General features: G+C 39.3%; 4 protein-coding genes across 4 annotated transcripts in view; 3 read left to right on the top strand and 1 right to left on the bottom strand.

The window, feature by feature from the left end:
* Positions 1-1,328: 1,328 nt before the first annotated feature.
* The window catches only part of LOC146450638 (uncharacterized), a 60,846-nt gene continuing 36,592 nt past the window's right edge, over positions 1,329-25,582 (top strand). The window contains exons 1-7 of the mRNA XM_085100146.1: positions 1,329-1,372; positions 3,312-3,752; positions 4,881-4,925; positions 5,742-5,956; positions 7,535-7,624; positions 8,595-8,934; positions 9,646-9,981. Coding sequence (XP_084956272.1) covers positions 3,323-3,752; positions 4,881-4,925; positions 5,742-5,956; positions 7,535-7,624; positions 8,595-8,934; positions 9,646-9,981 — 1,456 coding nt within the window. The 5' untranslated portion in view covers positions 1,329-1,372; positions 3,312-3,322. The remainder of the gene's footprint in view (positions 1,373-3,311; positions 3,753-4,880; positions 4,926-5,741; positions 5,957-7,534; positions 7,625-8,594; positions 8,935-9,645; positions 9,982-25,582) is intronic.
* Positions 13,962-16,230, top strand: LOC146450648 (uncharacterized). Its single transcript, XM_085100155.1, has one exon. It carries the CDS (start codon positions 14,474-14,476, stop codon positions 16,169-16,171), a length of 1,698 nt encoding a protein of 565 aa, XP_084956281.1. The 5' UTR covers positions 13,962-14,473; the 3' UTR covers positions 16,172-16,230.
* On the bottom strand, positions 16,491-23,010 carry LOC146450647 (uncharacterized). Its single transcript, XM_085100153.1, has 2 exons — positions 19,222-23,010; positions 16,491-18,899 (listed from the first exon to the last, which is right to left on the bottom strand). The coding sequence occupies exons 1-2, from the start codon at positions 19,678-19,680 to the stop codon at positions 16,494-16,496; spliced, it is 2,865 nt and encodes a 954-aa protein (XP_084956279.1). The 5' UTR covers positions 19,681-23,010; the 3' UTR covers positions 16,491-16,493.
* Positions 23,088-25,356, top strand: LOC146450646 (uncharacterized). The gene has a single exon (XM_085100156.1). The coding sequence runs from the start codon at positions 23,600-23,602 to the stop codon at positions 25,295-25,297; it is 1,698 nt and encodes a 565-aa protein (XP_084956282.1). The 5' UTR covers positions 23,088-23,599; the 3' UTR covers positions 25,298-25,356.

The raw sequence follows: 25,582 nt of genomic DNA, 5'->3' as shown, positions 1-25,582 counted from the left end.
CGAGTCATTGGTGTGTCATTGCGAAGTAAAAACAACATGATTGTGTACTTTGACAAAAAAGTGACATTTTTGTTGTAATGTTGTTGTTCATTAGAAAACTGGTATTTATATACCACGAGGCGTATTCTCGAATCTGATGCTTGCGTGTAAACCTCTTGGGGTTATGCTTTTATTAAAATTGGGATTGTTCTGTGAAGAGCCTCTGTTCGGGCCAAGTTACAACGAAGTTTCATTTGCACCGAAAATAGCAAAAGGAAGACCAGGTGTAGTTTAATATATTTTAAAGAGTTCGAAGCGAGCGTGCATCGTAATTATAAGTACAGGCAGCAACTAAATAATAAATTAGCCCGAAAAAGCGACAGAACCTTAGTCCACAACACGCCGCGAAACTCCCGAGACCTCTAGGGTTATAGTGCCTTGGCATCTGCGAGGGGGGGGGGGGGGGGCAAAATGGAGCGTGAGAATTAAAAGAAAAAAAAAAGGTTTGGGTAGATAAGAAAAAACTTTGTGCAGGTGGATCACTTAAGTCTTTAAAATTATTGCCAAGGCTGAATGGGTTTGAAGTGTATGGCGAGGTCATTAGAAATTTATCATTTTAGGAAAAGAAAAGAATGGAAATACAGTGGAAACTCGATTTAACGAACCTCTATTTAACAAAGTCCCCGGTATAACGAACGATATTCCCCATCCCGGCCTTTTAAAATGTATGGAACGGAACCTGGATATAACGAACTAATTTCCCTAGTCCGTTGGCACTTAAATCGAGGTTCTCCTGTAGTTACTACTCCAGTGGACACGCATGACAGGATGCACTTTAAGTCACTGTTCATCTTAATACAACTGCGTAGAATAATAATAATAATGATAATAATAATAATAATAATAATAATAATAATAATAATGATAATAATGATCGTTTACAGGAAGACAAACATGAGGAGAAAATTAGATAAGTATTTTTTATGAGTTTTAAATACCTTTGAGGAAATTTGATGATCTCTCTGTAGTTAGTGTAATTAATTTCATGTAGTTAGTGTAATTAACTTTTTGTTGTTTAATAAAAAGAATTCTGACATTCTTAATTTGTTATTGTTTGAAACGATAAGTAATTAGTTTTAGCTGTTGTTGTTTGGTAACAGATAAGCATGAAGGCTTGTGGTTAAATTGTTATTTTAACGCTTTGCTTAGCTTGAATACACGCTACTTGTTAACTACTAATTCTTATTGGAAATTATAAGAATTGTATGCCAAAATGTTCAAATGAATGCATGGGCTGTTTCATTATAAGTTTCTACAGTTAATAAGTTTACATCAGTTGTGACTGAGAGCCGACAAGACATTTACTTAAAGTACCAACTTCCTAGCTGCGAAGGTAAAATAACTTTAAGTACGTTTCCTTTACTTAAAAGACTGTTCAACAAGGGAACCCAGCGTTTCATTCCGGGATATCTGTTCGCGTGACCTTAATCTCCTAGGATATTCGGATCTATTTGTAAACAAAATCTTAAGTTTTTCGTTCGGTCAAATGTTAGCTGAAAAGTTCGTAACACTGCAAAACTAATTATTTTTGTTTTCAGAGGGTAGAGCCTAGCATTTTCGTAAAGTCAACAACAGCTCGTAAATTCGGGGAATGACATTCTGTTTCCGAAAATTTTCCGAAACTTAAATTCTCAGCTAAAGCACCCGAACATATTAAAATGTATTTCAAACAAAAAAATTCCAAGAAACACCTTTTTCTCTAACATATAAAAATGTATTAGCTAATTATACAATGATATGTCTTTAAAAGACCACCAAGCGATCTGGGAACACAGGAGACAACATTTGAATCATTTTGTTTAAATGTTCTCGTTGAACTGATGCCCCTGACTGTTCTGAGTTTTCTGATTTAAATCCCGCTGTTTCATGTTTGTGAGATTAAGTCTTTTTTCTTTTCATTGTTTCTGTTGTTTTCTCATATGACATTTTTCTTCCTTTTGGCGATAATCATATCGAGCATTTTTGCCAGGACGATTTTGTCTAAAATTTAGAAACATATTTGAAAATTGAGCAATTGGTTTGATTCCCATTTCTGGAATGAAATCTGAGATGAAAACTCAGCATAATTAAAATCTAAAACAGTAAAGGAATACTGTGCTATTTTAAATTAAAGGAGGGGTGGATTACGATATCGTTAAAATTTGGCCCGGAAAGGAGAGAAAGAAAGAATGAGAAACGAAGCTCAATAAACTGACATAGAATATCGTTTCCCTCATGAAAATTTACGTCATCGTTATTATTTCTAAAATTTTAGTTACAGTATATTTGAAAACTTTAACCGAAATCACCTGCTCCTTCCAAATATTTATTTCTATTTACTTTTTTAAAGCAGAACAATGCATGAGAAACGGCTGACTTATATGTACTCAGTCAGTAGAGTGTGTCATTTCTCAAAAGCAACGCTCTAAAAAGAACATTATATTTAAATATGAGGTTTTCTCCAAGAAATCTCGTAAAACATAAATATAATTCTTTTGAATTTATTGACCTACAAAAAGTTCTATTTCTTTATAAGAGTACACTGTAATGTTTTTTTGGGAGAAAACCAAGGTGATTTTGAAGAGAAATTTTATTTTTACTAATTTCTTAAGTTTATACTGTAGTTTGTGTAGAATAGATGAGAAAAAAGAATAACTATAATTTTTCACTGAAGCTAAGTACTTAAAATATTCACGCTTTGGTTGACAAATACAAGCAAAACCTGTTTTTTGTCAGGATTGGCACCAGTTTTCAGTTTTAACTGTACAGGTATTGCTTTTAGTTCAATGCATGAATGTCCATAAAATAACTCTCTGAAGAAAGTTTTTCTTTATTTGTGCCACTATCTCTAAATCATAAAACAATTCCATCACAAACTTGAACCAGAGAGAAACACTCCAACTTAAATTGAGAAGAAACATTTTCATTTGACATGTTTTTCCCCTTTTTCAAACAGTTACGTCTTAAAAGTAGCCAGTATGTCTAACAAAATGTATGTATACAAAAAAAACCCACCAAACATTTCAAATTATTTTACAGGTATCATTTATGTCCCACTTTCAAAGCGGGAAACGTTGATGAACACTAATTCAATATTTTAGTACGCTATAAAAAAGCCTAATTATTGCTGATGACTAATTTAAAGGTTTTCTTTTCTGGTTTTGTTACTGAACACCATCATCGAAAAGTAGGGCTATAACGTACTTTAGGTTAAGGACATGAAAATAGCTTGAATTGATTTTCTTACTTAATTTTTGTTAAAGCGAGTAGCTTTCATACCGTTATTACATCAGGTGATTCCCAAATGACGCTAGCTCTAGCTTTGCTGCCAGGCCTCCTGGTTCTTGTGGTCACGTGTCCTCGTTCCTCGCATGGATTTCCAGACGAAGAAAACATTGAAGTCTCGGGCCTTGAGGCCTCGGGCCTTGAGGAGCAGCTTGATCCTTCTGGTGCATTTTGTCAAAGAGATAAAAATCCTAAGGGACTGGGATTCATTGGTGTGAAGTACGACTTACTGAAGGGAAACCCCGAGGGTAAAACGTCCCTGGGGGGTGCTGATCCGGGATTTGAGCTTACCAGGAAAATATTAAAGTTGACTACCAACGATGGAGAGGTGGTTCCCGAGCAGATCTGTTTTGAAGGAAGGGACAGTAAAGTAACAGAAAAATCAAATAGGGTCTTTGGCGGAACCAAACGCTATCAAGAGAAACTTAACCTGGATGTCAAAGCTGAAGGTACTTCTTGTAAATTGTAATCCACATATTGATCATAAATTCCGCGCAACTTAATTAAATAAAATGCAACAGGAAACCTGTCCCAGAGGTTCAGATAGTAGCACGAAAAAAAAAAGAAAGAAAAAAGAAATTGGCGTGCAAAAAAAAAAAAAAAAAAAACGAGAGGAGACTGGGCGGAGGAAGCCTTCCCTCCCAATTGCCCAATTTCGATATATTAAAATTCAGCCTGAAACAATAAACATCATTGCGAGGCTCCGGCAAATAAACCCATATAAACTGTACAATTTATTCTCCTGAGCCTCGAAGTAATGTTATTGTTTCAGAGGTAGTGGCCGACACGAAAGCCTTGTTCCTTTGGCCACTACGCACTTCTTCCCTAGAAGGTAAAACCAGTTAAATATAATGCTCTGCATGTTTATTTTCTTACCATAAAAATATATTGTATTTGGAATAAGCGTAAATAAAATTGAATTAAATTGAATTGAATTCAGGCTGAATTTTAATAGATCGGAATTGGGCTATTCAAGTCTCTGTACATTAACCGCGGTCAAACGAAAAAATAAGGTGAGAAAAGTCGGTTAAAGATTCGTTCACGTGAATCTCAATTTTATTCGCGGCGCTTACCAATAGGAGAGGATCTCTGTCCAGAATCTCACTTACAGCGCTGTTTTAGCAGCAGTTGACAGGCTACGAAAGTGAGACACCAACAGAAAAACTCTAAGACACTGAACAAAGTTTTACTTCATTCTGAGTATTCTGGACGCACGCTTTGATGCGAAAGTATTCATGTATGTAGATCCTCCATTTACTCGCAAAACTTGTAATGACTATTAAGCCCCATTCACACCAACAAAACATGTTTAATTAAACCAGGTTTTACAAAATGGAAAGTGGAAACAGAAAGCTGAAACATTCACTTTGTTATAGGAATCAAGTAAACTTTAACTTATGCTTTCATTTGTGCTAAATCTGTAGTCGACAAAAATCCGAAAGCAGCTTTTACAAGATGACGGAAACAAACGGCTTTTAAACGTGTTAAGCCCTGGTGTGAATGGGGCATAAGTTAAATTATGCCTACTTTCCTATCACTGAAATATTTAATACTGTTTATATTTTATCTTATACTAGCTGGCTACGAGGGATTGTTTGACTTCTCATTCAGCTTGAGCTCAAGTGAGTTAGCAATTGTCTTTTTTTCCTCCACATTTTCTCCAGCTAATTTAAACCTACTTGCGTATCACAGGCCTGCATATGGGTGGGCGGGAGAGGTAGTGGTGGGATAAACTAGAGGGGTGAGGGGGGGGGGGTGGAATACTCTTTCCCTTCGCGCTCGCCCTCTACTCAGGATCTCAAGGCCTGACAAAACTTGAATACTTTCTTCAATAAAAGTTTTATTTTTGTTAATGTATGCAATAGGATAAGATAGAGCACAGAAAAACTGAAAAATAAACAAAATACACCCTGAAGGTATTAAAGTGCGAATTACTTACATTAGACGTTACAAAGCACTGATAGCTATTTGATGACATCTGTCAGTCATTCACAACAATCCATAATATGTTTCAAAAATGGTCGTCATAGAGGGTATTCGAACTGAAACAAACAATTTGGGCCGAAAACGCTAAAACAGTCTAATTTGGAAGAACGGCTTTGCCTTCAATAATTATGTTGGTTCCTCAAATGGTTTAAATTCGATCGACCTTGGATGGGAGAGCCAGCGTTTCAATGAAATTTTTGACCAGGATTGTAGGCACGTCAGGCTTATTCAAAATTCTTAAATTGAATTGAATGACAGGGCAATCAAAGATCTCAGGACAACTTTTTTTGCATGTATGCCACCATGTCAACTTTAATGATTAATTGTACATGTTAATATACTTGTCCTAGCGATACAACAAAATAAGTCATTTGTGCAAAACGTCTTTGTCGTAAAAACGCCTGAGGAGAAAAGTGCTGTGCCAGAATTGCTTTCACTTCATTTCCCCACAGAATACGAGAAAATTGAAAAGAGCACCAGTAGTGGAGAGACGGTGTTTCGCGACTGCACGGAAATTGTGAATAAAGGTGAAGCAAGGTACCAGCTGGAATTAGTAGAGAGCCGACAATGGACGCTTACAGAGGGATTTGCTGCTGATGTCTGTCGTTTGCCCGTTAAATATCGTACTGGAGATGAATACTACCAGTTTCTCAATACGTGGGGGACGGTAAGTGAAGTTTGAACAGTTTTCATTTCATGAAGAAAAGAAGATGTCGAGTTCAGTTGTTATTTGTGTGCTTTGAGTTTCGTTTTTATTCTTTGCGTGATTGTGATCTGTGATGATGGGAATGGTCGGATCAATGAAACTTAGAAATTGGAGGATTCAGTTTACGCAGGTGTACGGATTGTAAGGTATAGGTCGCAGAATCGAGAGATGATGAATTTTACCAAGGGCTTATTAACTGAATATCATGCTATCATGGCAACAGAGTCACGTGGCTGTAAAACGCGCGATGGAGGAGAGACGGACAACCTAGTTCTTGGACTTGAAAAACTTTCAATTTCGCCAGTTGTCTCGTTGATTTTTCTCAGTATTCAAGTTTTGTCATTAGGAAAAATCGTCTGAAAGAAAAAGCTCGGCAAGTGTTGTCATGCACACGAAAATAAAAAACTTTGGCTTGAGTACAAACGTTTCAGTCAAGGAAATTAAAACTTGCTCGTGTGAATGAGTTATTCTTGACATGTGGAGGCGTAGTGGTACAGTGATTAACGCGTGGGACTTTTAATTGCACGTTCCGTTAGAAGAAAGGAGGGCGGATGCAAAGTTTTCCAAGACAAGAACTTTTCCACTCCTTGCCACTCTCCACTCAGATGTAAAAATGAGTACCGGCGACATACTGCTGGGGTACCCTTCCATGAACTAACGTTGCATCCAGGGTGGAGTAGGAATGCTTTACATTTGGTCCTTAATGCTACAGAAACCGGGCTTTAAACTCCGGCCATGTGGGCCACTTAAACTCGCATTGTGACCTTACCTTAGCTTACCTTTACATTTATTCTTGACCAACTTGTGGAAACGGCCAACAATTACAAGATCTTCCTTGACAAAGGTTTGTACTCGGTGTCTCCGACACAGTCTTGTATGTGGACGAGCAAGTTTTCTTTCCATATATATTTTTTTTCGGGAATAAAGTATGAACAAGTTTTCCGTCTTGAGTTCTTGAAACGTTTGTAAGTTTTCTCGTTTGACCTTCTGACAATCCAATTACTTGTCAAGTTTCCTCGGTGAGTAACAACATCAGTAAGCCTTTTGCACCCAAGCAGAGTCGTCCTTGACACAGCTCTCCTAACAAGGATGCTTGTCAAGGAAAAATTCGACAAATTTGGCTACTTATGACCCCTTTTTATTCATCCAATTTATTACTTTAATTTAAAATGTCGTGGAGGAGACCTCGATAATACTATAAGGTCTTAAGCTTCTTTCAAACTGATCTCCTTGCTGCTATATTATATTAATATTTACGCCTTAAGTACTTTATAAATGTGTTTTCCTTTGTAAATCCGTATAATTATATTATATATGTAATTTCTCGTTCATGTCTACCCGTGTAATATAGTTTTAATGTAATATTTATCAAGTATTGTTAATTTGTAAATAAATAAATAAATAAATAAATAAATAAATAAATACATACGAGCTATAAAACCCTGTCCGAGACAAGCATGTAAGGAAACGCTTGCTTAGCTTAGTATTAAATAACTAAAGCATAACGTTAGTGATCATTCGTCTTTTATCTTGTTTCAGCATGTTGTCGTCAAAGTGGTATTGGGTACAAAGACAATAACAAGATTCAGAAGCTCACTTAAAGAGTTCATGACTTACGCCTCGGAAAATGTGAGTTGACCTTCGACTTGATCTTTTTTCAAAACATGGATGGGCTGGAAAAATTGGGCAAACAGAATTCTAAGAGTAAACTTTTTCCTTTGAAGACCCACCCTACTAAACTCCATAGAAAGATATTGTTTTGGTCGTTTATTGATTCATTGCTTCAAGTCAATAATGAAAATAAAATAGGAATAACAAGGAGAAAACGACAAAAACAAACAAAGGTTCGAGAACAAAAAGCAATGTACGTGTTTTCCCAGCACACGAAAAATCCCATTGACCTCTGGCTGTTGGACAGCGTTGTGGTGCTCCTCGATGCTAATCACGCCAAGCTGACCACATACTGACACTGAGGGTTCCTTCAGGTAGGGTTCGCCCTCAGTCTTTTACTTCCCCAAATTGGACACGTGACTGCCATTTCTACGTGGTCATCCCAGCCACGTGAAGGTCTAACCATTTGCAGATGTCAGCACCTTCGTCTCTGTTATGGAAATATCATGTTGAGAATGATGTGACGTTCTTGTGGACAGCGTTCTCCTGTCTTTTTTATAAAAATAAAATGACCGCTTTTCAACGGTCAGCCAATTCTAATTCAACCTTTCCGGTAAAACGGCTAGAAAACATTACCCTCCGGTTAACATCTCATCATAATACTTCCATCGCAGCAGCTCTAGCCTTGTCACCTTTATAGTGTTCGTCTGGAGTTTACATGAAATAGATCTCTAAGGCCAAGATTTAGTTTGCGTTCTCCAGATTAGAGAGGGACGGTATCATAGAGGTCATTTTCATAGGAAATATAAAAAAAATTTTCTGGGCCAAGGGAATTGTCCGTAAAGAGAGGTTCGACTGTATTATTATTATTATTATTATTATCATCATCATCATCATCATCATCATCATCATCATCATCATCATCATCATCATCATCATCATCATCATTATTATTATTATTTTTATTACATTCACGTTCATTTCGCAGGTAGGCAACAGTGTTTCTGTGTCTGGTGGTTACGGAGGAGCCACTGGATCTGTAAGCGTTGACGTAAATAAATTCGAGGATTCAGAGGAAACCAAAAAGGAATTTGGAGAGAAACAACTCACTTACCAGATTGGTGGAGATGATCTTCCAGAGCCAATTCGGACGGATCTTATGGGCATCGAAGAAACATTGCAAGAGAAGTTTTGGAGCAATTTGAATGAGCTGAAAAAGAAGTCGCCATGCAAGCGAATGAACAATGTAAAACTGGGAAAATTCTTGAAGAACATGAGAAAGGCGATTGGGGAGTACCCCGGTAGGAAAGGAGTCAAAAGAGCTATAGGTAATGGTGAATTCTACGTAAATTTTCACCTCCGTTCCCATTGTTTACAAATTTTTGTATAGCATGACTGTTGAACCATAAAACAAAATGAATCGTTTGTCTCACGATTGTGTAGCATAGGTGTTGATTGTAACGTTTACAGCTTATCTTCATCAGGCGATGGCCGGTGTCGATTTACTGTGTATCAATACAAGTAGCAACGTGGATGGTGGTGATTGGCACGTTTCATCTTCGCTTTGGGAGTTTGTGATTGAAGGATTTTGATCTTCGATATTCAAAGTCCACGTTGTTCCCTCAGGGGTTCGCTGCAGCACCTTCACCGCATATTGAGACCGAACACTTTCTAGTCTTCTAGCAAGGTCCTGTCTGACAACAACAATAACTTTATTTGGATAAATATTAAAAATACATACAAAGAGTTGAAAAAAAAAAACGCAGGTGAGCTATCAAGCTAGTCGAGTCGGGCTCAAGTGTTAAAGTTATCTCCTTTTATCTTGTTAAGACCAAAAAGAAAAATCTGTGAACTGTTTCAGCATCTTGAAGTCTTCATAGAGACGTCAATTTTCCTTACGCTTAACTTTTTACTTTTACTTTCTTCAAGATTTCAACTTATAACTTTTTGGTTTTATTTCGTATTTAAAAAAAAAAACCTATACCAGAAATTTCTTTTCTGCCCTTTAAACACGTCTGCTTTTGTTCCTAAATTTACAGATAATCCTATGGAGCTTCAACTGTCGTGGCCATCCGGGTATTACACACTCTATACCGCGAAGGAAGACGGAACAAACGTGTGTCCGCAAGAGGCTGGGTTCCAGTGGAACCCTGGTAGTGTGACAGACTTAAATCGAATTATTCACGCTGACAATAAAGGCAACTTAATTGGGATGAAAGCAGTTCCGTCTGGAGAATTGAGAGCGGGAGTAAAAACTGGATTTTGCAGTAAGATACAAGAACCGGGAAGCAACTACTTCAGTCAAGAGTGGCCTGCCGGCAAATATTGCATTTTAAGGAAAAGCACTGATCCTGGACAAGGAAAATGCCCAAAGGGTAAGTCATATCTTGGAAAACGAATACTTGCACATAGTACCTTATATCTTGCTTTTACACGTTAACTTGCTTTGTTCCTTTGATATAACAGGTCATTACAGTGATCCTATGTGAAAATATGGCTGATTCACTTAGTATGAATATTCCATGCTGTCTTCGATTCATGTTACATATAAATTGAAATATTCAGATCGCTGTTGGTCGATCCTAAGTGATATCAGACTCCCCGTGATGAGTGGGCGACCACGTCATCTTAGTGATGTAATAAGAATAAGCTGTGCTCAGTAATAAGCGAGTTCGGAGGTTCAGAAATATGTGCGCCCTTGGGCACGGGTCGGGATAAAAAATAACTTTTCCCTTCATGGCTTCGCTAAGGAGAAGGCAGTTCCTCAGAGCTGTCCAATTTGTCCGAATTTTCTTTGTTTAACAAGATCAAGAAACGAATTGATGAGATATGAAAGTGAAAGGCATGTCGTAATGTTAGAATTTGTTTCAAGTTTCTTATTAACTGAATTATTTCTAGAATCTAAGTCGCCATTTTAACTGTTCTCTTCGATCTATGTTCAGTATGTTTGCGATTTCCAAGTTCACCTGAACTTTGTATTGTCTTTCTGCCAATGCAGGCTTTTTTTAATAACAGGTAGTAGCAGCGCCAATTAACCTTAGCTAACTCTGACGTGGGCGCGACGCGCATCGACTTGTTTTCACTAGGCTGGTGTTAAACTGTGGTATATTGCTTTCTTGAATCTTTGCACTCTCCTAATATCCAACATTAATCATCTTTTGCCTCAACGACTCGAAGCGACTGCCCTTACCACTTTTCATTTGAAGCTTTGAGCTTTGTGTTGTTTAGATTATATGTGGATTAACTTTTATGAACCATTGCAATCGAGATATTTTGTATAATAAGGGGGTAGACCAAACAAGTCAATCAATTATTAGTTGATGTGTGAAATTTAGAAAAATAAAATGTGAATTCTTGAAGACTTTGTTGATTTAAGTATTGAGCCTTCCCACTACCTAAATTCCTGGCAGCTACTCAGCTGAGACCTTGTGTATTTTGGTCTATAGGGAAGCGGGAAAGACAAACTTTCCACTCACTTTGAACAAATGTAGCAAGGTATTGTATGTCCGCTACAGATATTCTGCCTAATGATGATAATAATGATAATAATAGTAATAATAATAATAATAATAATAATAATAATAATAATAATAATAATAATAATTTTAATTCTTATATTCTTATCTCTTATATTGCGCACTTTCCATGAAATGATCAACAACAACAACAATTTATTTACAGATTCAGATTATATAAAGGGCTTGTCTCGCAAATAGCCACAAAGCTAGTTGAGGCGGGACAAGACAAAAAAAAATTACAGTTAATTACAAACATGCTGGAAAACGGAAAACTTAACTTTACATAATAACGCAGATTTAGATAAGGCTATACATCAAAATTAAAGTAAATTATATGTAATTTTTATTATCATTAATATTACAATAGAAAAGAAATGAAAAGGGAAAAAGGAGAATCAGATTATACTGACAAAGAGAAGGACATGGATGATCAGTTTTTTCTATTTGGTCAATTATCGTTTCCACTTCAATATAGGAGTCTACAGTTTCAAGTGTATCAAATAACTTTCCTTTTAGGGATTCTTTATCAAGCGCGCATTACATGATTTCTATCTCAAGGCAACTGATTTCGATGCCTTACGCCAGGATGTGGAAAAATCCGAACTTTGCACAAGGGAATACAGTGACCTTAATGAGCTAACATCCGGTTATAATTCGATACTAACATCTCTTCTGGACAAGCATGCGCGATGAAGGAGAAAGTGGTTGTCTGCAGGCAGCGCTTGCCGTGGTTTAACAGTGAGATTAAGTGTGCTATAAGGACAAGGCGGAAGGCGGAAAGGAAATGGCGAAGGACAAAATCCACAGCAGGACTTGTATACCTGTTTCTTTGAGGAAAAGAGATAGATAGATGATAAATTATGATTGCCAATTTTATTACTATTGAATTTAAATTAAAGAATTTCACTAAATTTCCCTAAAGTGATAAGATTCCAAGTCTTGAGTGCTATTAATTTATGATCAACACAAATGGCACGGATCTGTTTCAGCTGTTTGTACAGAAGCTCATGCAACTGAGATCCAGAATGCACAGTTAAATCTCTTAAATGGTTTATCTTCATGATCAAATAATCCAGTTGTTTCCACAATTTTTTTGTTGACATATTATTCTACCTCACGTTTTAGTTCCTGTATCTTTATCTGACATAATGAGTGGAAGAAGTTTACAATTGTTGACCTGTCAGTCGGTTCACTATGGGTCTAGACAGAAATCCTTTAGGAAAATTATGTATAGTAGCTGCAGCAACTTGTAGTGACTGTATTGCACATTGTAATCTAAACAGTGTTCTTATTTCAGCACTAGATCTTCTTGAGCTGGTTAATCAAAGATTACAACTTAAAGACAACAAGCTAATTGCCTGGTCGTAAACTTGACTTCGTCACAATCTCTTTCCACACATTTTATTGTTCATCAGAACCCAAAACTATAACAAACGTTTGAGGTTAATATTACTTGCTATCTTGATTTCAAGTCTGGAGCAAATGGTGATTTTGAGAATACTTCTTTGAGCTGCCTACATTATAATTATGCAATGTAACAGTAGTGCCCGAACATACCAAGCCAAGACGCTCACGGTGTTAAGCTGAAAGTTGCTTTTATCACATAACTTACCATCTTTTAATTGCTGTATTGGCAGGAAAAAAATTAAGTTCAGGTACACTTGAAAATGTTGCGCAGATCCGAAGGCAATTGTAAGCTGAAATGCCCGAAAATTAATGCCAGTTTAATTTCTTGTGAGATTAATATTCTTAAAATAATTCAAATAAATAAGTTTAGCGAGAAATTTTTAAACATTAAGACACGCTTTCCACTTTCATTACTCTCCACTTTGTTTCTTGTTCTCGTTAAACACGGAAACATCGAAGAAATGTGTACTTACGAACGCGATGTCCTTCCTTCCTTTCTTTCTTTCTTCCTTCCTTCATTCCCTCTTTCCTTTCTTCATCCCTTCCTTCTCCCCTTCCTTCCTTTATACCTTCTTTCCTTTCTTCATCCCGGCCTTCCTCCCTTTTTTCCTGCCTTCCTCCCTTCTTCTACATTTCCCAAAATTTGATCCTGGCGCGTTTTGCTGCCTTCGATTGAATGAGACTTCACCAAATTTTAAAGACCGTTTTCATTTCGCAGAAGTGCTTGACTTACGCTTTTTGGAGTTTTTCTATAGTCTTTGACTCTTTTATTCGCTGATTTTAAGTTTCGTTGGCTGTTCCTATATTCCAAAAGGAACGTTCCTCTAGTATGGACTGTTCCTCGTTTTTGTGTTCCTATTGACTATAAGAGGACCAGGTGTTTTACAAGGTAGGAACAAAATGTTCACTCTAGTGTAAAAGAGGAATATTTCGTTCCGAGTTTCCAATTGTAAATGGAACATATTGTTCTCAAATTGATTAATTAGGACTGCTTTGTTCCGAGTTCCTATCTGTGCATGGAACACATTGTTCCCAAATTGATAAATAAGGACTGTTTTGTTCCGAGTTCCTATCTGTAAATGGAACACATTGTTCCCAAACTGGTCATTTAACACTTTTTTGTTCCGAGTTCCTAACTGTAAATTGAACACATTGTTCCCAAATTGGTCATTAAGGACTGTTTTGTTCCGAGTTCCTTTCTATTGATGGAACACATTGTTCCCAAATTGGTCATTTAGGACTGTTTTGTTCCGAGTTCCTATCTGTAAATGGAACACTTCGTTCCCAAATTGATCAATAAGGACTGTTTTGTTCCGAGTTCCTATCTGTTGATGGAGCACACTGTTCCGAAATTGATAAATAAGGACTGTTTTGTTCCGAGTTCCTATCTGTGCATGGAACACATTGTTCCCAAATTGATAAATAAGGACTGTTTTGTTCCGAGTTCCTATCTGTTGATGGAACACATTGTTCCCAAATTGATAAATAAGGACTGTTTTGTTTCGAGTTCCTATCTGTTGATGGAACACATTGTTCCCAAATTGGTCATTTAGGACTGTTTTGTTCCGAGTTCCTTTTTGTTGATGGAACACATTGTTCCCAAATGGGTCATTTAGGACTGTTTTGTTCCGAGTTCCTCTCTGTGAATAGAACATATTGTTCCCAAATTGGTCGTTTGAGAACAGATTTTGGACCATTTTTCTACGCATTCCCATTTTGTTCCCAAATTAAGGTGGCCTTTGGGAATGAGGCAAACAATAAGGCGCGCTCAGACCTGCTTGGGCGAGTTTGGTGGCATGTCACTGTCATGAATTTTGCACAATAGTAATGAGGGCGGGCAAGTAAGGGCATGCTTTGGCAAATACAAACATATATGCAGTTCCTTTGCTCGTCATCGGCTCCTCGGTTATGGTTCAGATTTAAACGAGATCGTGTTGACTAGATGCGCTTAAAAGGCAAAATGAACAAGAAGTATAAAGTCGATTGGTCGGATATCGATGGAGCGTCGCCCAAACCGAAAAGGCTTCACTTGGAAAAAGATGAAACCGACAGCTTGTATCACTGCCCAATACAAGAGTGCGACCATGATGGATTTCAAAGTCAAAGAGGGTGCAGAAAACATGTTTATAACAAGCACAGTTGGTTCTTTTATTTTGATGAAAAGCCCAGTTCGAAAGAAATCACAGATTCGCGAAATGTTCCGAAGGTGAAACCAATTCAAGATCAAACAACCGAGAGCGCAAAGCATGCCGCAAAGTTACTTCCTTCATTTTCATTATCGTGTGAAATTGCCGAGGTATTCACGAAATGGTTGACTGGAAGTGGTGGCGGTTACAAGAAGGATCGCGCAGCGCAACAAATAGTTACAAGATGCTTTAAGTTTCTAAGATTTTGTTGTGAAGACGAGGAAGAGTTGACTTTTGACGTGGTGGACTTTAGTTTATGTTCTCCAAATTTGTTGTTCAAGTTTATCGACTACTTACAAGAGGAATGCAAGCTCGGCCATGGTGGGCGTTTGGGCTACATAGACTCTATTTCCGAAATGATCGACTTCAGAAAACTTCACGGTGCATCAGAGGCAGTCTTTCAAAAGTTCTCTGCAACAGAGTTGTATCTCAAAAGAGCGCGAAAGACAGTTGCAAAGATGATGCGATTGCAGTGGACACAAGATTTAGACATTGAAACGCTGGAAGCAAGAGGCCACTGGGCAACAATGGAGGAGTTGTTGGAGGTCGTGAAATTCCATCTGCCGCGCTACGAAAATACCGTGAAGATGTGCAAATCGAGTCCAGCTCAAGTTAACCCCTCGGACTTGACATTTGCCACGAAATTCGTAGCCATGTATCTGTTCATCAAAGTAAAGGGGTCACGTCCTATGACTTATCAATATTTGACGGTGGACATGATTGATACAGCTAAGGAAAAGGGTGGATTCATTGATCAGAAAACGTTCAAGACTGCTGGAAAGTATGGATTTGATTCTTTGATTCTTTCCGATGCAAACATGCAAGTGCTCAATGGTTACATCTCGTACGTTAGACCTTTGCTTAAACCCAAGTGTGATTTCGTTCTCGTCAACAGAAATGGAGGCCAGCACGGTAAATTGGGCGAGATCATGAGCAAACTGGTGTTTGATGCAATTGGAAAGTACATCCATCCCACGCGTTATCGCCAAATTGTTGAAACGCAGAGCCTCAATCAGCTCACTAGCGAAGAGCAGAGGATTTTGTCGGAAGACCAAAAACACAGCTCTGCCGTTGCTAAAGTTCACTATCAAAAGCAACGATCCCGCGAAGTTGCTTTGAAGGGTCATGAGTGCCTACAGAAACTTCAAGGCGCTAAGGGGTCAGAAGTGGACGAGGACGTCAACGCAAGACTCGGCGATTCAACTTCCAACGCCCTGCCTTCTGTTGAACCAGTGCAAAATGACGCCCCGCCTAAACGAATCTTGCGCTCTCAGCGGAACATTCGTCATGTTTTGAAATTCACAACAGAAGAGGACTATTTTCTAAAGGAAGGGATAACTAATCACGGGTTTGGACAGTGGACTGCTATTCTGAGGGATCCTGAGTTCAAGTTTCAAAGGGGAAGAACTGCGGACTCTCTGAAGAAAAGGGCTGGACTTAAAAACTTTTCTTAGGGGCGACGCGCCTAAACTTAACGCTTTGTTAAATGCCGCGACGCGTTCGTTTAGCATATCTGCTACAGTGGAACATCGATTTAACGAACCTACTTATCACAAAGTCTTCACTTCACTTCAAACAAACCCCCGATAGAACCAACCGATTTTCCTAGGCCCTTTGCAAATCGTTAAATCGAGGTTCCACTATAGGTGATCCTTTGGCATGGAAATACAGACCAAACATTTCATACATTACTGCTGCCATTTTATTCACGGTCAATTAACCGACTGGAATCATTCGCAGTCAACATGCCCAAAATTGAAATAAAGAAAATGAATGTCACTCGTCAGCTTGCTGTTGCTGGCTGGAAAAGTACCTTGTAATGGCATTGCCAGACCGCGTTTTCGATCTCTTTGACTGCGCTCTTTGTGATCGTGGCCTCTTTCTACCACTGGTGGCTTCCTTCCGTGTCCTCTCGAACTCCGTGTGGCTTGTGTGCCAGCTGGGTGCTGGAGTGATAAACATCTGTAGGTCCTCTTCGTCATCGTCTTCCACCACCACCTCTTCATCACCTCTACGGCCACCAGTGCCTTCTTGTGCACAAGCAACTTCTTGGCTTCCCTTGGAGGCCGACGACTCGCCAAGCTCCTGTGCGGTTGGCAAGGCCTCGTGGACAGTCTTCACTAGATGTTGATGTCTGTTCTGGAGGAGACCGAGAGACACACAGACGCGTTTCCTTTCTTGCAAGGCTTCGCTGGAACCAAGTGTACCAAGGTTGCGGTGATGGTTCCTCAACTTGTCTTCAAGGACTTCGCGATATGCCGTCAACGACTTTCGAATGGTGGGATCGAGGCAGGTTGAGATGGACTCGACGCAGTCGTGTAGCTCTTTCTCTGTACTGCGTAGCCATTGGCCTTCAAATGCTTTGTGTGCTGTCTCGCGTCGTTCCTGCTCCTGGCGTACTCTTAGGTCATCCTGGTGCCTCTGTAGTTCCCTTTGGATTGCGCTCGGCATGGCTGAGTCGGGATTTGTTGAGAGTAACTCGGCACTCTGAGTGCTGACCCCCTTCTCTCTCAGGGCAGCCTTTCTTGCCTGGTGTTGTTTCTTGGCACGGTCACGTGACTCAAATCGCTTTCTCTCCTCCTCGCGAAGCATGTGTTTTAGCTGCCGGTATCTAAGACTATCTGGATGCGACCTTGCTAGCGACTCTTTTATAGGAGCAAGTTCGTCATTCTCTGAGTCAGCCTCTTCCATGCTATCTCCGAGAGTTTCCTCGTCACTCGTGTTGAGAACTGCAGTCTCCTGCACTAGAGGACTTGAAAGTGACAGTGACCTGATGGCCTCCTTCTCCTCCACCTTCAAAGTGCCTTCTGTGCCTTGCAAGGTGCCTTCTTCATCGCTGTCCGTGTCGTCCTCTTCATTGTCGGTGTTGCCTTCACGATCGTTTGCTTTCTTGGCAGCCCACACCACGCATTCCATCGCATGCTTTCTCAGCCAAGCTGCTGCCTTCTTTTTGGGATCTGGAAGGCTCTTGAAATGATATGTGCGGAGGCGTCTGTCCATGGCTGGCTGGTGAGTGGGACCAAAGTCCAGGTTACGCTGTGCCGTCACCAGCATCGGACATCTGTTTATGAATGCTTTTGCTGTTTGGTATTTGATATCATGAGCAGTGTAGCCACCCTGCGTGAGGATCTTCCAGTCGGAGATGTCCAGTACATTCTCATCTGCTTCATCTATGAATATCACTTCTGTAAATGGGGTAATCATGGCTTTGTTAAATGCGCGTTGCCTCGTGACCGTTGCAATGTTTCCGTGGTGCACAAGTCCTTGGATGGGGAAGAACAGGCTCGTTTTTCCACTGTTTGCAGCTCCTACAAGACAAGGTACTTTGTCCTTGTGCTTCTTCGCATTGTAGTTCAAAAGTCTCAAGAAGTCTTCACAAAACATTGCCACTTCACTTGCAGACAAGCTGTTCTCCAAGATTTCACGAAAATACTTCGGGTCAGCTTCTGTTGCGGGATCGTATGCACAAAAGCATCTAGGCGACAGCTTTCCTATTTGCCGCACTTCGATGGGGTTTTCAACAAACGCACGATTTTTTACAGACCAGCAAAAACCATTGTTGACTTCTATTAGGTCATAATCGATTACCAGAGGCTGGAAGAGTTCACAGTTTGGATCGGCAAGCAGGTCGATAACTTTCCTCATATCTCGTATCAGTCTAGACTTGAACTGCTCATTGGTGGCGAGACTGTTAATAAACGCTCTTGCCTCACATTTGTACGAATAAGTGTATCTTGATCTCGGATTCTTCTTATAAACTTTGCCTCGATAACTTGCGTATTCAAGCTTTTCCATGGCGATGGTTATGTCGTTGACGAGGATCGTCAGCTTGTCAGACAGATGTTTCTCATCAGATGCAAAGGCTGGCGCACCTGCGTTGGACACGCTGAAACCGAACTTGTCGATATGCAACTTTGCCTCGATCATCCTGGCCAGAGCATTCTCCAAGGATGGTTGGAAACTTGGGTTTATTAATGTTACGCGCACAACCTTTTCGGTGCCACATTCTTCCAGCTCTTGTGAGACCATTTGGTCAATTCCAAGCAGATTTGACATTTCCTCTCGATAACTGTGCTGATAGGAAGCTGTTACGATGTCTTGCATATATGGGTTTTTGTGGTCTTTCAGGAGGTTGTAAAGTTCCTTAATGGCAGTGCATTCTTGTCCATCTTGAAACTGAACCTGTAACAAAAATATAAACCTGAATATCATACACGGACAAACAAATTTCTAGTGGGAAGTGTGTACTAAAAGACAAACGTGTCTTGGCCATGCAACTGCTTGAGTTGTATGTACTTTTTTTAAATGTGTACTAAAAGACAAACGTATTGAAGTGTGTACTAAAAGACAAACGTATCTTGGCCATGCAACTGCTTGAGTTGTATGTACTTTCTTATCATTAAGACTTTGATGTACCATTTCCTGGGAAAATGGGTTTTTAAATCGCGGTAAAAATAACACCATCGATCAACTTAGATCTTGAAATCTTAAAAATTGGTATTACCTGTTTTGCCGTTACACCCATTCCACACTCCAGCAGTGCTCGATGGACTACCAGTGGATTGGCGGGGGCGCCGTTAGGTGTGGTCAGTACCAACCAGTACGTTATCGCAGGCCACAACGATTTATTAATCACAGTCGGATCTCCATCGAGCCATTGTTGAGAAAACATGTTGGGTATTGGACTGGGTTCTTGGTCTTCTTCACTATCCTCGCTCTCTTCATTTATACTTCCCTTCTTCTTTTCGTGCGTCGATATTGCACTAACGAAAAACGCTGTGTTTGGTATAGCTGTTGAAAGGAAACAAAACATTTTCACAACCGTGTAACATTGATCAAGAATAATCTTAAATAATTCTCTCAAGCAAACAAACCTGCAATCGCTTTGTCGCAAATATCCCTCTTTTTGCAAATCGAGTTCCATGATCGTCCAAGGTCTTTTTCTTTTACGTTCCACACACATTTAGCACTTATAACGCTACACTGTCCAGCCAGAACAGGACTCATGTAGCATAAGGTTGCTCCTCGTATAGCCTCGCTGTTCAACTGCTTGCATGGTGCTTTCGCCCGACGCATCTTCGGAAGATTTAGAGAAAGAAATGAATTCAAATATCTCTTTAAATAGTGATCTTAGCCTTGAAAACCTGATATGAATAAATTTGATGAATTGTCCTCGATAATCTTGTGTTGTAGTTTTCCCCTCAAGAGAGTTGCACTTTTGTCCTAAACGCTGATTGTGTTTACAAGGATCCTTTGATATATTTCAGCTTCATTAGGACCCAAAGAATCGAGAACAATATTGAAAATGATTCAAAGACGCGTCGTGATAATTTCTGTCTCGCTGTTTCGCCTATTCACAGCTTTCTTCCTTATTTTCTTTTGATCTTTTCTGCGGAGAACAAGAGGACCGACGTTGATGTTAATTTGACTTCGGAACACTTGTATGTAATGTTTCGCAATCTTATCTCGCACTTTCGCATCAAATTCTCGGTGGACAATGAGTTGACAGAAAGTGTTAATGATTCAACCTGAAGAAAAAAATAATCAATGTTGCCGACTTTTCCCAGGTTGATGATGTTTCTTGTGTTCGCATGTTTAGTATCCATGTGCGCTAGGGATTAAATAATGAACACGTATTTTGACCTCGCAACTCATTTAAAAGAGACTCACTGGGTAGTGTTGATACGGCAAACTTAAGGCGAATTAAAAAGGATAGGCTGCTAGTCGTAAGAAATCAAGATGCAATTCATATGCCCGTTAAATCCGTAATTTCCATCACTCCCGTTTGCTAGTCGAAGGAAATTAACGGCCAAGATACTGAATCTGACTGAACTTTATTTAACGTGGAAAAACGATGCAATTGATATTTCCGTTGAATCTGTATTTTCCGTCACTCGCCTTTGCCGACTTTTCCCAGATTGATGTTGTTTTTTGAGTTTGCATGTTTTGTATCCATTTGCGCTAGAGATCAAGTCATGAGCAAGTGTTCTGGTCTCGCTGGTGTAAAATTTTTACAACTCGTTAACAAGAGACTTGCTGGGTGCTGTTGATATGGCAAGTTTAAAGCCAATTAAGAAAGGATAGGTTGCTAGTCGTAAGAAAGTTTACAGTCAAGATTCGATTCGCATGCCCGTTAAATCCGTAATTTCCGTCATTCCCGTTCCTGTAGTAGAAGTTCATCTGAGTTGAAACATCACATTCCCCGTGAACTGATCAAATCTTAAACATAAGAAAAACACAACATTCTTCAAGATATTCATATCCCCGTCAAATCCGTAAAATCCATCATTTCCGTCCACTGAGGGAGGTTGTGCTTGTGCTAATGTATAACGCCTCGTCAGTTTACTGAAACTGCAAGTTTTAACCAATTCAAACCTCTGTCATGAAACGGGAATGACGGATTTCACGGATTTAACGGGAATATGAATATCTAATCATATACTTCTCATTTTAACTGTAAATATCCTGTAGGAATATATTATAAGATATTTAAGACTTCTGTCATGAGACGGGAATGACGGATTTCACGGATTTAACGGGGATATGAATATCTAATCATATACTTCTCTTTTTTACTGTAAATATCCTTAATATATTATTATATTACTTCTCTTTTTTACTGTAAGTATCTATTAAGAAAATATATATGTTATATATATTATTTTAATAATGTATTCTTAAAGATACTTACAGTAAAAAAGAGAAGTAAATGATTAGATATTCATATCCCCGTTAAATCCGTGAAATCCGTCATTCCCGTCTCATGACAGAAGTCTTAAATATCTTATTATATATTCCTAAAGGATATTTACAGTAAAAAAGAGAAGTATATGATTAGATATTCATATCCCCGTTAAATCCGTGAAATCCGTCATTCCCGTTTCATGACAGAAGTTTAAATTGGTCAAAACTTACAGTTTCAGTAAGCTGAGTAGTTGTAATATATTAGCACAAGCACAACCTCCTTTAATGGACGGAAACTACGGATTTCACGGATTTAACGGGGTATGAATATCTAATTATATACTTCTCTTTTTTACTGTAAATATTCCTTTAGGAATATATAATAAGATATTTAAAACTTCTGTCATTTAACGGGAATGACGGATTTAACGGGAATATGAATTTCATATGCAGTTAGTTTTTTTCTATGATTCGACATTGCCTTTCACAGTCAAATGAGTCGCAATTAGTTCAATTTGAATTCTTGCCGTTCAAGTTTTAAAGTTTGAAGTTGCAGTTGACCTGCTAATATCTTTTTTTTTTTTTTTCTAAAATACGGCGGATTTTACGGATTTTGCGGTGTTCTGAGATTTAAAGAAAGTGAACTTTTAACTAACAGGGGACTGTTTTGGACCCCTTTCTTCGTCCTAAGAGTTCCGAGGATATCTATGAAATTAATGCTTTTAAAATCAGCGAGCAAACTCAACGGAAACCAGAAGCATTCTAAACGTAATGCTTGCCATCACCTCTGTCCAAATACACTGCTGGAAGCAGATTAAACACATTGCACCGAGATATTTTGCCCGAAAACTCAGGGGGAACAGAAATTTTGGGAAACGATCTTCTACATTTCCCAAAATTTGATCCTGGCGCGTTTTGCTGCCTTCGATTGAATGAGACTTCACCAAATTTTAAAGACCGTTTTCATTTCGCAGAAGTGCTTGACTTACGCTTTTTGGAGTTTTTCTATAGTCTTTGACTCTTTTATTCGCTGATTTTAAGTTTCGTTGGCTGTTCCTATATTCCAAAAGGAACGTTCCTCTAGTATGGACTGTTCCTCGTTTTTGTGTTCCTATTGACTATAAGAGGACCAGGTGTTTTACAAGGTAGGAACAAAATGTTCACTCTAGTGTAAAAGAGGAATATTTCGTTCCGAGTTTCCAATTGTAAATGGAACATATTGTTCTCAAATTGATTAATTAGGACTGCTTTGTTCCGAGTTCCTATCTGTGCATGGAACACATTGTTCCCAAATTGATAAATAAGGACTGTTTTGTTCCGAGTTCCTATCTGTAAATGGAACACATTGTTCCCAAACTGGTCATTTAACACTTTTTTGTTCCGAGTTCCTAACTGTAAATTGAACACATTGTTCCCAAATTGGTCATTAAGGACTGTTTTGTTCCGAGTTCCTTTCTATTGATGGAACACATTGTTCCCAAATTGGTCATTTAGGACTGTTTTGTTCCGAGTTCCTATCTGTAAATGGAACACTTCGTTCCCAAATTGATCAATAAGGACTGTTTTGTTCCGAGTTCCTATCTGTTGATGGAGCACACTGTTCCGAAATTGATAAATAAGGACTGTTTTGTTCCGAGTTCCTATCTGTGCATGGAACACATTGTTCCCAAATTGATAAATAAGGACTGTTTTGTTCCGAGTTCCTATCTGTTGATGGAACACATTGTTCCCAAATTGATAAATAAGGACTGTTTTGTTTCGAGTTCCTATCTGTTGATGGAACACATTGTTCCCAAATTGGTCATTTAGGACTGTTTTGTTCCGAGTTCCTTTTTGTTGATGGAACACATTGTTCCCAAATGGGTCATTTAGGACTGTTTTGTTCCGAGTTCCTCTCTGTGAATAGAACATATTGTTCCCAAATTGGTCGTTTGAGAACAGATTTTGGACCATTTTTCTACGCATTCCCATTTTGTTCCCAAATTAAGGTGGCCTTTGGGAATGAGGCAAACAATAAGGCGCGCTCAGACCTGCTTGGGCGAGTTTGGTGGCATGTCACTGTCATGAATTTTGCACAATAGTAATGAGGGCGGGCAAGTAAGGGCATGCTTTGGCAAATACAAACATATATGCAGTTCCTTTGCTCGTCATCGGCTCCTCGGTTATGGTTCAGATTTAAACGAGATCGTGTTGACTAGATGCGCTTAAAAGGCAAAATGAACAAGAAGTATAAAGTCGATTGGTCGGATATCGATGGAGCGTCGCCCAAACCGAAAAGGCTTCACTTGGAAAAAGATGAAACCGACAGCTTGTATCACTGCCCAATACAAGAGTGCGACCATGATGGATTTCAAAGTCAAAGAGGGTGCAGAAAACATGTTTATAACAAGCACAGTTGGTTCTTTTATTTTGATGAAAAGCCCAGTTCGAAAGAAATCACAGATTCGCGAAATGTTCCGAAGGTGAAACCAATTCAAGATCAAACAACCGAGAGCGCAAAGCATGCCGCAAAGTTACTTCCTTCATTTTCATTATCGTGTGAAATTGCCGAGGTATTCACGAAATGGTTGACTGGAAGTGGTGGCGGTTACAAGAAGGATCGCGCAGCGCAACAAATAGTTACAAGATGCTTTAAGTTTCTAAGATTTTGTTGTGAAGACGAGGAAGAGTTGACTTTTGACGTGGTGGACTTTAGTTTATGTTCTCCAAATTTGTTGTTCAAGTTTATCGACTACTTACAAGAGGAATGCAAGCTCGGCCATGGTGGGCGTTTGGGCTACATAGACTCTATTTCCGAAATGATCGACTTCAGAAAACTTCACGGTGCATCAGAGGCAGTCTTTCAAAAGTTCTCTGCAACAGAGTTGTATCTCAAAAGAGCGCGAAAGACAGTTGCAAAGATGATGCGATTGCAGTGGACACAAGATTTAGACATTGAAACGCTGGAAGCAAGAGGCCACTGGGCAACAATGGAGGAGTTGTTGGAGGTCGTGAAATTCCATCTGCCGCGCTACGAAAATACCGTGAAGATGTGCAAATCGAGTCCAGCTCAAGTTAACCCCTCGGACTTGACATTTGCCACGAAATTCGTAGCCATGTATCTGTTCATCAAAGTAAAGGGGTCACGTCCTATGACTTATCAATATTTGACGGTGGACATGATTGATACAGCTAAGGAAAAGGGTGGATTCATTGATCAGAAAACGTTCAAGACTGCTGGAAAGTATGGATTTGATTCTTTGATTCTTTCCGATGCAAACATGCAAGTGCTCAATGGTTACATCTCGTACGTTAGACCTTTGCTTAAACCCAAGTGTGATTTCGTTCTCGTCAACAGAAATGGAGGCCAGCACGGTAAATTGGGCGAGATCATGAGCAAACTGGTGTTTGATGCAATTGGAAAGTACATCCATCCCACGCGTTATCGCCAAATTGTTGAAACGCAGAGCCTCAATCAGCTCACTAGCGAAGAGCAGAGGATTTTGTCGGAAGACCAAAAACACAGCTCTGCCGTTGCTAAAGTTCACTATCAAAAGCAACGATCCCGCGAAGTTGCTTTGAAGGGTCATGAGTGCCTACAGAAACTTCAAGGCGCTAAGGGGTCAGAAGTGGACGAGGACGTCAACGCAAGACTCGGCGATTCAACTTCCAACGCCCTGCCTTCTGTTGAACCAGTGCAAAATGACGCCCCGCCTAAACGAATCTTGCGCTCTCAGCGGAACATTCGTCATGTTTTGAAATTCACAACAGAAGAGGACTATTTTCTAAAGGAAGGGATAACTAATCACGGGTTTGGACAGTGGACTGCTATTCTGAGGGATCCTGAGTTCAAGTTTCAAAGGGGAAGAACTGCGGACTCTCTGAAGAAAAGGGCTGGACTTAAAAACTTTTCTTAGGGGCGACGCGCCTAAACTTAACGCTTTGTTAAATGCCGCGACGCGTTCGTTTAGCATATCTGCTACAGTGGAACATCGATTTAACGAACCTACTTATCACAAAGTCTTCACTTCACTTCAAACAAACCCCCGATAGAACCAACCGATTTTCCTAGGCCCTTTGCAAATCGTTAAATCGAGGTTCCACTATAGGTGATCCTTTGGCATGGAAATACAGACCAAACATTTCATACATTACTGCTGCCATTTTATTCACGGTCAATTAACCGACTGGAATCATTCGCA

The sequence above is a fragment of the Pavona decussata genome, unplaced genomic scaffold (genome assembly GCF_977016875.1).
Source record: "Pavona decussata unplaced genomic scaffold, jaPavDecu1.1 SCAFFOLD_437, whole genome shotgun sequence".
NCBI lineage: Eukaryota > Metazoa > Cnidaria > Anthozoa > Scleractinia > Agariciidae > Pavona > Pavona decussata.
The sequence above is the reverse complement of the archived record's forward strand: the minus strand, read 5'-3'. Positions and strand labels throughout refer to the sequence as shown.